Source organism: Vicugna pacos, chromosome 6 (genome assembly GCF_048564905.1).
Source record: "Vicugna pacos chromosome 6, VicPac4, whole genome shotgun sequence".
In the NCBI taxonomy this organism is placed as follows: Eukaryota; Metazoa; Chordata; class Mammalia; order Artiodactyla; family Camelidae; genus Vicugna; species Vicugna pacos.
In genome coordinates, this window is record NC_132992.1 from 92649098 (window position 1) to 92663697 (window position 14600).

General features: G+C 50.5%; 1 protein-coding gene across 5 annotated transcripts in view; it reads left to right on the forward strand.

Moving 5' to 3' along the window:
• Positions 1-14600, forward strand: part of PPP2R5C (protein phosphatase 2 regulatory subunit B'gamma) — a 121610-nt gene that overhangs the window by 797 nt on the left and 106213 nt on the right. For 3 of the 5 annotated variants that reach the window (XR_012073819.1, XM_072963719.1, XM_072963721.1), the window contains exon 2: positions 381-446. The exons of 1 other annotated variant lie outside the window; for it this stretch is intronic. Coding sequence is in view for 2 of the 4 variants with exons in the window: in XM_072963719.1 (XP_072819820.1) it covers positions 381-446 (66 nt within the window). In the remaining 2 variants the exon portion in view is untranslated. Of the gene's footprint in view, positions 1-380; positions 447-14600 lie in introns of those variants that run through there. One more of the 5 variants, XM_072963725.1, reaches the window with a different exon arrangement.

Genomic DNA, 14600 nt, shown 5'->3' on the forward strand with positions numbered 1-14600 from the left:
TGTAGCGTCTTAGAACCTCCCCAGAAATCCTCTCTCACAGGGTTTAGGATGGGAAGGAAAAAAGGCACGTATGTGGATCTTTCGAAATGCCAAGAGCGCTGTATAAATGTGGGTGTACCTGTTTCTGCTTAAAGTTTTCAACGTCAAATAATGCAGACGAAGAAAACAAGGAGGTTCTGAATCGGGTGGGTGGGGCGTCACATCACAATATTGTTCCTTTAACTAAACAATGTGATGTAGAATTTTTTAATGGTATTGATTACGACTGTCAAAAGTCATGGTTAAATTGTATCCGTAATTTAAAAACTGCATTTTGGTTTATCTGATGTTTAGCAGTCAAAAATTGAGAAGCCTATTTGATTGTGCTTGATCTTTCCCAGGAATCACCCAAAGCAGGGAAAAGTGGGAAAAGTTCAAAAGAAGGACAAGACATAATAGAATCAGAGGTAACTCTTACTAAATATTCACTTTCCATTTTTTCATGAACACCTTTTAATTTTGGGGGGGAGGGAGGTGCTGGGGGAGGTAATTAGGTTTATTTTTAGAGGGGGTACTACTGGGGATTGAACCCAGGACTTTGTGCACGCTAAGCATGCGCTCTCCTACTTGAGCTACACCCTCCCCTTCATGAATCCCTTTTAATGGAGGGTGAGAAAACCTGCGGTCTTCTAAAATGTTTCTCTCTATGAGATTTTTTTCCCCTAGTGTCTTGTGTAACTCTCCATTTTACTTCTTTAGGTGTTCATTATTCATCTTTGGGGCAATATGAATGTTTTCGCAAGAGTTGTGCCTGTCTGGGCAGCTGGTATTTTTAGAGTACATCATCCCTCTCCCCAGCCCCACCCCCATCCCGCCCCTTAAATCTAGCAGCCCTCCTGTGAAGACTGGTTTCACAGGCTCTCTCTAACTGGAGTGAGTTGTTCAAGTTCCTTTTCGCTTTCCCACCTCCCCCTTCTTTTGCAGGCTGCCAGGTCCGTCTGCATCGCCCTCCTCCGATCACCCTTGCTTTCCTGGGCGCAGCCTTTGCTGCTGGTACCCTGCGCTGGCTCCTTTTCTCTGTTGATGTCTGATCACCTAAGACTCTTCCCCCATAGTGTTGGTAGATTTTGGTTTATCTAGTTTTGGTATTTTTATGCAATCTTCTAGCCTCTTTCACCTTTTTCCCCCTCTGTGTGCATTGGCCAGTTCTGACTTCTTTTGCTTCTTGATTTGGGTTCACCAAGGAACAGCTGGAATGCTCCATGAGGGTTGTGTCTACCTGGAGGCATTGTGTTTTGAGAGCATTTGTAGAGCCAGGACTAGACTCTGCCTTTTGTCCCTTGTGCCTAGTTCTTGACCTGGAGCATCTCGGGCTAAGGGTCCAGGAGCTGCATGGACCTAGGCAGAGCTAATAGGCCCTTTATCAAATTGATGGTGGCAGAGAAACTGCTGGATTCGGTGTTGTAGTTCTCCATAGCTGGATCATTGAGGTCCCTGGTCTTATCACAGATGACAGTAATTTGCAAGTGTCAGACCTTTTCCTGTAAGCCAAATTAGAATAGAGTTCATTCAGTTTCATCTGGGAAATAAGTTTAAAGGCCATTATCTGCAGTAGCCTGATTATTTTTTTAGCCCCAGGTTATCTTTTCCTTATCATTTGGTACATTCTAAGCCTCCCTCCTCTTCAGCAGGTGGTTTATTCCAGCAAATCTGTTGCCCTCCCCAAAGCAAAAAGCAGAAATCCGAAAGGTTCCTTAAATATGAATACTTTTGTGCCAGCCTTGCCCTGCCCTTTCTTTGTAGCAGACAATCAAGATTTACTGTGGCATCTTGCAGTTGATTTGCTTACTTCTGTGTCACTCTTTTGACTAAATTGATTTAAATGAAATTTAGTCACTGTGCAAATGTGTACCTTTTCTTTTTTTTTTTTTTTTTTGGTTTATTGATCTTTCCTTAAAACTGCTAAGACTTCCCAGTGTGCCCCCAGCCTCTCACCGTTAGTGTCACACACACAACAAAATTAAGGTGTATGGTTCGTTTATTCCTGTTTTAGGGGCAAGAACCTGGCTGTAAGGATGGGTAATGTTACGTTTGAACTGAAAAAAATCTGTCAGCTCTAAAGATACCACAGCCACTAATGAGAAAATGTGTGTTTCAGGTGGATTGGGGTCTTAGACTGTCAGTTGCTTAAGACTCTTGAGGGGTGGCCTGCAGCGTCTGAGTGTGACGCCCCGCTTGTCTTTCTGTGTTTATTCTAGTGTTACTGTCTAGAAGCTGGAGCTACGGAGCTTGAAATTACCACTGACATGTTGGGCCCCTTACCCCTTCCTCCTAAGGGTCCCAGGGGCAACATGGCATATTAAGCATGGCACTTGGTAGGTCTCTGTGTGAATCATTTTGCAGGAGCACAGATCAAGACACTCCATCCCTCTGAACTTTGAGTTCATCCTTGCTTCTCCATTGTTGTCTCTCTCCCCTTGGTCTTCCTCTCCCTTCTTCACTTCTAGTCCCACTCACTCACCGAACACGCTTGAGTCAGGCAAGTGAACTAAACCACTAGGCCCACTCTCCTCCTCACCTGTCTGCCGACATCACTCCAAACTTGAATGTGTTCACCTGAACCTTTCAAGTAGGTCTGCAGTTCACCTGCTGCTTTTCAGACCTTTCTGATGTCACGTCACCATCCCAGACAGCATCGGCTTAGGTGACACTGGGGAGGCACCTGTGTGAAGACAGCACATCTGGGGCCTGAGAGAGGGGCTGAGCAGGTGCTTGTCCAGGGCCGAGCAGCCAGGTTTGGGGAGTATTCCCAGCAGAGAAAACCTTAAAGAACCTGGCCTGCCCTTGACTTCATACACCACTTCACATGTGGGGAAGTCCTTGTACAAAAGTCCTGCTCGGCAATAATCTGGCCTCATGGAAGACAACAGAGCAGGTGGCCCATGTTGCAGACCACTTTGTGGCTAGAACAAGGGAACGTTTGATGGCATGGGTTTTTAGCAAGAGGATGAAGCCCTGCAGTAGCGGATAGAGTGATTAGGGGGAAAGTGCTCCAGCCAGGCGGGTGGCTAATAAAATGCTGACCCCTGATTGCCCTGCACGATGGCCCCTAACTTCTGTGGCCCTGTTCCCGCATCTCTGCAATGACCCAGGGAGTTTCGAATTTGGCCATTTTTGACTATATGGAATAGATTAGGCGCGATCCCCCTTGGAAGGAGCTTTCCTTGCAAGGTGGATGGCAGGGTGTACCCTTCCACATAGCAGAATATTACCAGAGTCAAACTGCTGTCATGCAGCTTTCGTCTTTTAGCAGAAATTTCTGCTTCTTGAACAATGTGCATTAATACATCTTTCTTTTCTTCTCTTCTCTTTCAAATGGAATGTTTAAATTTGACTTGCTTATCCACAAGTGTCCTGGGAATCCGGGTTTCCACCCAGTACTTCTGCTGATTTATTTCATAGCACATTTTAAGGAGTGAGGCTGCCGATGGGCTCATGGTAACTGGAAGTGAGAGAACTGTGGAGGTGGTCACATCTCTGAGCAGCTGTTCTCCGTGCGACGTGCAACTCTGTAGAAACATAGCTGGGCTCATTGGGTGAACATTTAGAACCTTAGTACATCGCTCAGTGATTCCTGAAGTCCGTTTTGGAGGGTCGGACATGCCGTCGTGTTTTTTGTTATTGTTGTTTTAATTTGTGTACTGTGTCCACAGTTATGTTTTTAAAAGTGCTAATGCTTTGTCTAAAGCAGTTTTTTGTTTTAAGCACATTAAAGGCTGTTGGAGTGTTGTTCTCCAGTTGTGTGTCTTACTTCTCCTGCTTCAGTGTAGTTTTGTTTGAAAGTCCCTACAGCAACTCTTACGTAACATCTGTTGCTGAAAGGAAAGCTGATCAACCTCTCTCCAACTCGGCTGATTTTGACACCATCCACCTTTAGTAATAACTTTTCTTTCTCTTGATAATCTGTCCCTTTACTTTCCCCTGCCCCTTCCCCCGGGGTTCCGGAGACGGAGAGCCAGGCTTGCTGTGGTCCCAGAGGTGTAGGTGGTGGAGTCGTGTTTTAGAAAGTAAAACTGAAATTTTGGAAATATTTATTAATTCATCTAATAATAACAATAACACCCCTCACATGTTTTTATAAAAGTTACCTTTTCAGGAAAAAATTTTGGCCTTCTAGTCACTTGACTATAGCGGAGTTTTCACCTGAGTAAGTTGGAGGAGGACAGTGGCAGTGGTTTTGTTGGTGCCTGTTTTCTGGAGAGGCAGCCATGATTGTCCCCTTCTGAGGAGAGAGTCCCCGATTCCCCTCCCCGAAACAGCAAAGCTGCTGTCTGTAGGCTGAACCCTTCCCCTGGGGCCTCCCGTGCCACACTGTCATCACTCTCTTCTCAACTTTTTCCAGTGCAACCCTAAACTGGACTCAGTGAAACTCAGAGAGGACTCAGAGGAATAGCACTTAAAACTTTTTTGAAATTCATGTGTAATTGTTATGTAGGAAATGGAATTTCCTTCTTTTAACTGCCATTCTTCCCAGTCACAGTGCGTTGTCTTTGCTTAGAGCCCCAGTGTAAATTTAGGAAGGATGGAGGCTCTGCAAAGAGAAGGGTCTTGAGCTTAGGAGGTGCCCTGAGTTCACTGCCCTCCGGGTGGGGGAGTGAGGTGGCAGGTGGTTGTTCTGAGCTGCCCCCTCGCCGGCGCCCAGTCCTGTCCTGTTACAGGCTTGATGCCCGATAGATCCTGAGTGCCTCCCACCTGAGACCCACTACCCTGAGCGGGCAGCCCACCCTCGGCACCGGGGACGTGTGGAGCCATGTGCCCGCTGTGGGGCTGCCTTGGGTTCCCCGCATCCTTGGCCTTCCCCACCAGTGGGTGACAACCACAAGTGCCTTGGCGCCACCCAGTGTCTCCTGGAGGGCAGAGTGACCGCTGCTCTAGAAAGACCCTCCACAAAGCAGTTGTGTCTGCTCGCAAATCACACCTGCACACGTTGTGAGCAAAGTGGTCCCTTTAGAACAGAAGGGACATCAGCACTGCTCTGCGCTCTGAGAAGGTCCTGGGTCTCAGAGGGCTTTCATTTAGGTGGACTCTAGCTCTGTGGTATTTTCCATGTTAGAAGCTAAAATTGAAAATTTTAAATATTCGTTAAATCATCTAATAATAACACACCCATTATGTGTTCACATAAATAGATTGTTTTTGTGAGAAATAACTATTTACAAAAATTCACTGAGAAAAATGGCATAGGTCTATGTTTTTTCAAATCTCTTCAACATCTGGCCCAGCAGCAGAGTCCGTGCCCGCATTCAGTCCCTTTTTTTATATCACGTCTGGTAGCCTGTGAAAAATCATCATAATGATGGTTATAAAGGCAGTGTGTGTCTTAGTATAGCAATAAGTAAATAAATAATACATAATCAATCAATAAATAAAACAATAGACCCAGAAGGTGCCTGAGGGACCCCACTTTGAGAACCATTGTGGAACACTCTCCATCCTCTCCTGCTTCTCCGAATCATTTCATCTGTTTAACTCCAACTCGAGTTGATTTATTCTGAAACTTACGGGAAGCTTTTTCTCACCATCTTGGAACATATATATTTTTTTTACCATCTTTTAAATTTAATAGTGATGACTTGCTCTTCCAACTCCTTAGAATACCTTCACTTACCTGTGGCTCACCTCCTGAGCTGGAAGGCACCTGAGGACAGCACCTCAGCCTGACCCCTCTTTGCACTTGCCGTGTACGTTAGGGCCTGGAGTCGAGAGGCAGTAGTTGTTGGATTTTTAAAGTGCCCAGCAAGGAGCAGAGCTCCAAACCAGTCAGCTTGCTGGTTTTCCTGATACTGTCAACTCGAAAGAAAAAAAAAATCTCTCTTTGCTAAGAGGCTTATTTTATTGCCTCTCTGATCCTCTAAGAGAATTTTAATGCAGAATTTCATTCAGTATAATTTATTTCAAATAAATAGCATTACACTAAAGCAGAAGATGATAGCCTTATGTCTTTCTCTAACGTTTTGTGATAGTTTTTTTTTCAACATTTGAAAAACTTTTTTAAAAACATTTAAAATTGTTTTGGTGGGGGGCCAGGGGGAGGTAGTTAGGTTTCTGTATTTATCTTTGATAGAGGTAGTGGGGACTGAACCCAGGACCTTGGGCATGCCAGGCATGCACTCTGCTCTGAGCTACACCCTCCCCTTGGGAAACTTGAAGCAGAGTACGGCTGACCCTCGGGCAGCACGGAGGTCAGGGTGCTGGCACTCTGTGCAGTCACAATCCGAGTGTAATTTGCGGTCGGCCCCTCCTGTCCAAGGTTCCTCCGTGTCCGTGGTTCTGCCTCCAGGCGTTCAGCCCACCTTACTTGTTGAGCATCTTTTTGTGTTGTCCTTACACTTGAGCACCTTTTTGTGTTGTTTGTGAAGTGTCACCCCTTTTGCTTCTGGACACGCAGGGGACTTGGGAGTAACTTGGCCCTGTTCAGCCGTCCCCATCCCTGCGGTGCAGGTGGGACAACGTGGACCAGGTTCTCGGCTCTCACAGGTCCTTATGCAGAGCCCTGGGAGCTGCGGGGGAAGAGACAGATATTCTAAAGCATCTAAGCAAACAGAGGGTCACGTTAAATTATGGGGCTCTCGAATGCATGCTGGACGTGGGGGTGTGTTGTGGGTAAAGCCAGCAAATAAGATCAGTCAGCTTCCTCTCCCTCCTAAAAAAAAGCTCCATTTCGCGGTGTGTAATTCTAGAGAGACCTCTTCAGGCGGCTTATGTGCAATAATCTAAAGTGTTGCCAGTTCACGAAGGCAGCAGAGAGTCCCCGTGGTACCGCAGGTGCGGAGTGAGTGCAGGCCCAGAGCCAGCCCAGTGACGGGGCCTCCTGCGTGCGGCGAGCTGGGCCAGCCAGCCCGCAGCCACATCCATCACCCACGTCCACCATGGGGGTGCTTTCCTGAGTCATAGGGAAAGGCCTCCTCAGAAAGATCGCAGCTATAAACAGTCTTCAGTATTTCCTTAGATCCTGGGTACCTGCCAGGGTCAGGGCTGGTGCTCTGGTTTGGCCAGCCCTGTGGTGATGGCCCTGCTCTTTCTGGCTGGACACTGTGGTGGGCACAGGCTTCGGGGTCGGGGGGCTGCTTCTTGGTCAGATCTGAGAACAGCCGCTGCGGGGAAGTGCTGCTTCCCGGGCCCCAGCCACCGTGTCTTCCTAGTTCTCTCCACCTGGGGGAGTGAGAGAGCAGGCGAGAAGGTCCACTCTCCATGGGGGAGAGACAAAGCTTTATTAGTTTGAGGACTTTGCATTTTCCTTCACCATCCGTGTTTTTAGAGGTGAGATTTAGCAGGGCTGCAAAGGGGTGTCAGCTCCGACCCAAAGCAGCTTCTCCCAGCGGGAGTATCTAAGTACCTGGCAGCCCTGAGCCGGACCTGCGCTGTCCCAGATGCTAGCCATTAGCCACAGGTGGCTATTTGAGTTTAAATGAATGAAAATTAAGTTGGGTTGAGGAATTCAGTTCCACATTTCAAGTGCTCAGTAGCCGCATTGGACAGCAGCTAGAGAGGATCTCCCGTTTCTTAGAAAAATTCTGTTGGACAGGCTGCCTTGGACCCTGGCAGTGTTTTTCAAAATAATTCTAACGTGAGTGCATTTAACTTAACTTCGTTAGCTATCACTCTTCTTAATATGAAATATCAAACTTCAGATTAAATTGAAGGGGAAAGAAGACATATAGACTGGCACAAAAAGAAGGAAGTGGGTAAAATTAGGGAAAAGAGGAAGGTGAGAAGAAAAGGGAATTCATTGGTGAGGTGGGAGGAGGCCCCAGTGACCACTTGTTCCCAGACCTGCCCAATTCCTGCAGACCCACGCCCAGAACAGACGAGGCCACGCCACCCCCTAGGAGTGGGCCCAGAGAGGCTCCAGGGACGCAGCAACCTCATGTCCCTCCTGTCTTTCTTTTTAGACATTTTATGTTTATTTTGGGGGAGATCAAAACGTACATAGTTAAAAAATGAAACAGTTCAAAAGTCTGTGTTTCCCTCTTTACCTGGCCCCTCTCAGCCCTGCACCCTGGGACAGACCTCCCGGGGCTGCTCTGATGTGCCCCGTAGCCCAGACCCAGGGGAGGCAGCACCAGCATTCCAGGGAGGACGGGTCTGGAGGAGGAGGCCTTTCTGCTCTGGCCATGGACTTTGTCTGTCCTGGGTCGCCTTCCTCCGTTTATCTTGGCCACTCTCTTGCACGCTGCCGGCCTCCCTGCCGCAAGTTCACGCGCTCGTGGGCACCTGGCTGTGTGCTGACCGCCGCCCGGGACACGGCGGGGCCCCTGCTCGTGTGCGCTGTGCTTTCTGTGAGTGCTGCGTGCACTCGTGTTTCTAAGGGGCCCTGGGAGCATTGGTGTGAGATCGTCTCAGACACGGCAGAGGAGTGGCCCTGGGGCTCTTTGTCACACCAGAACTGGACTCACACGTTTCCAGACACCCCTGGTGAGGCAAGCCCAGCTCTGGCAGCCCCCATGCCGGAGACCAGGAGGTTGCTAGCGCAGAGGCCCTGAGTCAGGTGTGAGCTTGGTGTGTCCTCCAGACAGAAGGCCATTTGGCTGGAGGGAAGTGAAGCGTGTCGAGTCGGAGGGATGAAGTTGGAGAGATGCTTGGGGGCCAGGCCCAGCGGGGTCTCAGCCGCCATCAGCAGGGTTGGGGATTTTCACTCTCAGGATGATGGAAGCAGGGAAGTGAGACGATCTGACTCAAGTACAGGGCCTGCGAGTAGGGAGACAGGCTCCGCGGGAGGCTCTCCTGGACGCGCCCGTGCCCGCGGGCCTGCTCCCGGTGCGCTTGTCAGCCCACGCTTGCTTTTCAGGCCTGCGCTGAGAGCTGGCCCTTGAGGCTGCCGACCCCTAAAGGCCAGAATGCAGCCGGCTTTGCTCTGAGGGCCGGCTCCAGCACTCGCCACCTTGGTTTTTCCCAGTCTGGTTTCTTTGGAGCATACTTTTCTTCCCTCAGACACCTGGTTCCCCGGCGTTACGCAGACACCGTCAGTGGCTGTGGACAGGTCAGTGTTCAGACCAAAAGCTAATCTCCTTTTCAGCCGCATATCTTTCTCCTGCTGCCACTGTACCCAGAGTTTCCTAGTCCTGGGCCTCCTGGGGACCCAGTGGAAGGAGGCCACCTGCCCTCTCCCTCCAGCCTCCCCCCCTTTGTGGTTTCCAGATGGAGGTGGCCTCTGTCTTGCTCCGTGGGCCCCACCCCTCTGTCTGCTTTCCACTCTGGAGACGTCTGTTGAACACTCTTGTCTCCAGGTGCACCAGCGACTCCCGGTGGCGCTCATTGTGACTGGAGGGTGTGACTTTCCCATCCTTCACCGTCGCTTGTAATGGAGGCTCAGGAGTTTTGCTGATAATGTGAGTGCATGGCTGACCGCGATCCGGAAAATCTCTTCTGTTCTTCCTTTATTTTCACTTCTTAGCCAGGGATTGATGGCCCTAGGACAGGGGAAACTTTTTCTGTGACGGGTAGTTAGTAAATATTTTAGGATTTGGGGACCATATGGTCTCTGTCGCAACTGCTCAATTCTGCTGTTGTAGCAAGTGAGGAGCCGTAGACAGGATGTCTATGGGCCTGGCTGTGTTCCAGTAAAACTTTATTTGTAGAAACGGGCAGGGGGCCAGATTTGGCCCGTGGGCCTTAACTTGCAGACCCCTGGCTTAGTGGAACCCAAATCAGAATCAGTACTGAGAGAAGCCCTTTGGCCAGAGACTGGGCACTTTTGCTGTCCTGTGGATCTCTGGGCTCTTCTCTGAAATCGGCAGTGGCTGTGCTCTGGGAAGGAGATATTCCTTTTATTGACCCCATTCACCGTCTTGAAACTGCTGAGAGACCAGCGATTGGCCCTGCCCAGCTGAGCACAGACGGCGTGCCTCTAGCTGTGAGCGTCCAGAACCACAGTGTTCGGGTGGAGGGAAGGAGGCGCGTGTTTCCTGTGGTCCCTCACGTGGGAGAACTTCTAGGAGAGAGGCTTGGTCACAAGTCCAGTTACCTGTTTTGTTGTTTGAATGAAATATCTCAAAACACAGAGACTCTAACAAGCACCCATATGTCTGCTGTCCAGATTTGTTTTCCGCTCTGGGCTTGTGGGGGTGCGGTGTCGCTCGGCAGGAGGTTGGGGTCTGGGGTACCGCCGGGCACAGGGACTTTCAGGCTCGTCGCACTGCATGTTGGAAGCCGCCGAGGGTTCGGGAGGCTGAGCAGTCTTGCTCTGTCTACCTTCCAGGGTGCAGCCATGGTCACGGCTGCCATGGAAGAGCTGGGGGCCTCTTCTCTGCACCTTCCTGTGGGGGGCTGCTCCACACCCTGGCACCTGACACGGGCTCCAGACTCCCCCTCCCAGCCCTCCCAGACCCCACTGCCAAGGCCCTAGGATCTCAGCGCCCCATGGTGACAGGCCCGCGTCGAGAGCCCACACAGCCCTGGGAAGGGCAGAGCACGGCACCTGCTTCACCGACAGGGTTTCAGTGAGTCTCAGATCATCCTGAACCCCTGCCCCAGCTCCCACCTGGAAATGCAGCAGCCTCCAGATGCTGGGGGTGGGCACACACTCACTCTGAAATGTCTAGGGGCTGCCGACTTCCAGGGGCTGCAGGTAGAAGGCAGAGGGCAGCACTTTTGACAAATGATTCTGAGTTTGATCACTTCCCACCACTGAGCCAGAAATAAAGAGGCCTGAAGGAAATCCTGGGGGCATCTCTCCCCTCGCTGAGTAAACAGATGAAAACAAAACCACCCAGGGCCTCCATTCCAGGAGAGACAAGAAAGGGAAGCCGTAAGTCTGTCTGAGGTCTTACCCAAGTCAAGTAGCTAGATGGTGTCGTTCTTCTTCACAGAAATGTCTTGTAATCACAAGACAGAGAATCCGTTTGTTGTTTTGTGAGTTAACACCAAACCCCTAAACCAGGGAGCACGCCCCTCGTTTGCCCCTCACCACTGGGCCAGCATTACCACCCTCCCGTCCCAGAGCGCAGGCAGCCCTGGAAGGGACAGTCAGCCTGGAGGGGCCAGGGCCCTTCAGGAGCCAGTTGAAGCAGTTGTGGCCTGGATTTGTCGTTCTGCACTGGGTCCTCCCTTACTGCGTGCCCGGCACCATTCTTGATGTGAACCCAAGTTCATGGTTAAAAAGACAAGCTCTTTCAAAATGCTCCCAGTCTTGTGTTGGAGAGAGACCCGCCATCCCGGTGCCAGGCTCCGTTTAGAGGTCTGTGGGGTCACAGGAGAACAAACTCCGGGTTCTGCCTGGGACAGCAGGGCGAGGGTGGGGAAGTTCTCCCTAAACAAGCTGAAAAAGAACAGATGAAACACTTTCATGTGCAGTAAAATGTACATGATACAAAATTTGCCATTAGTGACCGTTAGTACATTCACAGTGTGGTGCAGCCATCACCACCACGGAGTTCCAGAGCGTTTTCCTCACCCCAATGGGAAACCCCTGACATCAGGCTGTCCCTTTTCACTTCCCGCTACCCCAGGCCCGGCAGCCACTCATCCGCCATCTCTCCCTGTGGATTTTCCTGTTCTGGTGATTTCATGCAGACGGAGTCACATAATATATAGTCTTTTCAGTTTGGTTGCTTTCATTTTGCAGGTGTTTTCAAGGTCCGCCTGGTGTCTTATATCTGTGCATCGTTCCCTTTTCATACCCCGTTGTTGGGATCTGCTGCATTTTGTTTCATCATCTGATGGGCATGTGGGTTGTTCCCATCTTTGGTTATTTTGAGTGGTGCTGCTTTGAATACTGGTGTACAGGTTTTTGGTTCAGCTCCTTTGGGTGTACACCTGGGAGTGGGTTTGATGGGTCGTGTGGTAATTTTGTGTGTAACTTGCTGAGGAATCGCCAGGCTGTTTTCCGCAGCAACTGCGCCCTTTTGCATTCCCACCAGCGGTGTCTGAGGGTCTTCGTTTCTCCACATGCCCCCTAACACTTGTTTTCCTTTTTTTTTTTAATTATAACCACCCCAGTGGGTGTGAAGCAGTAGGACACTGGGTTTCATTTGCATTTCCCTAATGGCTAAAGATGGTGAGCCTCTTTCCATGTGCACATTGGCCGTTTGTCTTCAGAGGAATGTCTGTTCAGGTGTTTTGCCCGTTTTTTAAAATGAGTGTTTTTCTGTTGCTGGAGTTCTTAACACAAGCAAGGCACACCTCAATTTATTGTGCTTCACTCTGTTATACTTTTGCACAATAGTGTTTTTTATTAAAAAGTTGAGCTATGGCAACCTTGTTATCAGATGATGGTTGGCATTTTAGCAGTATTTTTTAATTAAGGTATGTGCATTTTTTAATGTAATGCTGTTCCACACTTAATAGACTACAGTGTAGTGTAAACATAACTTTTATGTGCACTGGGAAACCAGATAATTCACGTGACTCGCTTTATTGTGGTATCTGTGTCATTGCAGTGGTCTGGAGCAGAACCTGTAATATCTCCTATATCTCTGAGCTCTGCCTGTATATTCTGGGTCCTAGACCCTTGTCAGATGTATAACTTGCAAATATTTTCTTCCATTCTGTGGATTGTCTTTTCATTTTCTTAGTAGTGTCCTTTGATGCACAAAGGTTTTCAATTTTTATGAAGTCCAACTTAGGTTTTTTTCTTTTGTTGCTTGTGCTCCTGGTGTTATATCTAAAAAACCATTGTCAGATCCAAGGTCATGAATATTTATCTCTGCGTTCTTCTAAGAGTTCTATGGTTTTAGCTCTTGTGTTTAGGTTGTGAGCTGACTTTTGTAACGTGTGAGGTAGGAATCCAGCCTGACACTTCTGCATGTGGTTGTCCAGTTGTCCGAGCACCGTGTTGTCTAAGAGACTGTCTTTTCCTGTTGAGTGGTCTTGGCACTCAGTCTGTTCCCTTGTGTCTACATATCTGTCCTCATGCCAGCACCACACTACTGTGATGAAGTGCTCTTTTAAAGACCTCAAGAGGCATGCAGAAACGGGGTCCATAAGCAGCGCATCACTTGGTGTCGCAGAGTCTCCGGCATGCAGTCATGGTAGTGTGGTCCATCCCTCTTAAGGTCGCAGAAGGGGAGAGGTCTGCAGGACACCGGAGAGGAGAACTGCTCGGGTGTGGATGAGGGAGGTGGTGTCTAAAGTCCAGCAACCCAGCAAGGTCCAGGTTCGGCCCCGCCACTCGCTGCACGATCCTGGGGATGGCCCTGTGCTCCGAGCCTGGGTTCCCTTGCCTGGAGAGCAGGGCCCTGGGGTGCCCTGCGGGACTGAGGAGGGTCACAGCTGCTCCCACTCTGCTTCCCTCCTGGACACTGCTCGGGACAGCTGGCTGTGGGTAGGTTGAGGGGTCACAGGGACTGTCAGGGGACATCTGGAGAGTTCCGTGTGGGCAGTGCCCCCCTTTGAGTGCTAACTTACTCATCCCCGTGGCCGCTGATGTTTGGAGCTGGAGAGAAAGATGTCTTCAGAGCTTCTCCATTTCTCCAGGCCCCTCACTTTCCTCTTCTGCTCCACGACCCCTTTGGGCCCTCAGTTCCTCAGGCCTTGCCTCCCACAGATACTCGGAGGCCATCGGATGCACAGCCCTGGCCTGTCAGACCCATCCTTTTCTTCCTCTGCTTTGTCGTCCCTGCAGGTGGGCCCAGTTCCCTCCCCTGTGGCCTCCCAGTCAGCATTCAGCGTGTTTGGGCCCCTCGTCTCCCACCAGCCAGAGAGCCCACGTCCACCTGCTTCTTCCCCCGATGCTCCTTTCTTCCCAAGGAGTCACGGATACTCCGGGTCTTCCTGCTTCGTCCTCAGTCCAAGGGCCTCCCTGTGCCTCACCCACCTCCAGACCTGCGCGAGGCCGAGTCCAGCAGAGCCCTGCCCTTGATGGCATTAGACGGGTGGGCACTTCTCCTCCCTGGGAGGCTCTGTTCCCTCAGCCCGAGTGATCCCCCACCCCACCTTCATCCTGTCCTGCATCGCTGGCTATCCCCCCTTCTCCTCCCTCGCCTGCCTCCTCTCCGCCTGCCCTCACTCACTCATTCCTTGATGTCAGTAACCATTCGATAGGTTGACGGTCCCTGGGTGCCAGCTGTGTGGACGCCGCCTGTCCAGCCCTGGGTCCTGGGCTGAAGGACAGACGGGACAGGCCACTCACTGGTCTCACTGCATGCAGGGCCGGATGGGACAGACAGTGACCAGGAAAACAGAGAGTTTCCGTTGCTAGGAGCGTGATGCAGAGACAAAGCCGTCCTGGAGGGGTGGAGGGACTGGAGAGGCGGGACTTTATGCTCCTCGTCTCCCGTGTGTGGCATAGCCGCACGGGTACTGCAGCTCAGTGCTTTCTCAGTTGAGCTTCCTTCCTTCCCGTGTAGATGACTCATCCCACTGTCCACCCTCTGCAGAGGCCGGGCTCCAAGGCTCCCCTTCCCACCCGTGGGCTCCGTCCGCCCTCACCCCAGTCCCCCTGTCCTATCCTCCATCTGATTCTCTGTCTTCCTGCCGGGGTCCAAGGGAACATCTTCACTCCCATCTGGACAACCAGGAAAGCCTTCCTGTGCATCCCGGGCTTCCATTCCCCCCACAGTCGCCATCCACCCTGAGCCTGTGGGCCTTTTAAAGAGGAAAATTCACTTTTTGTGTCATCGCCC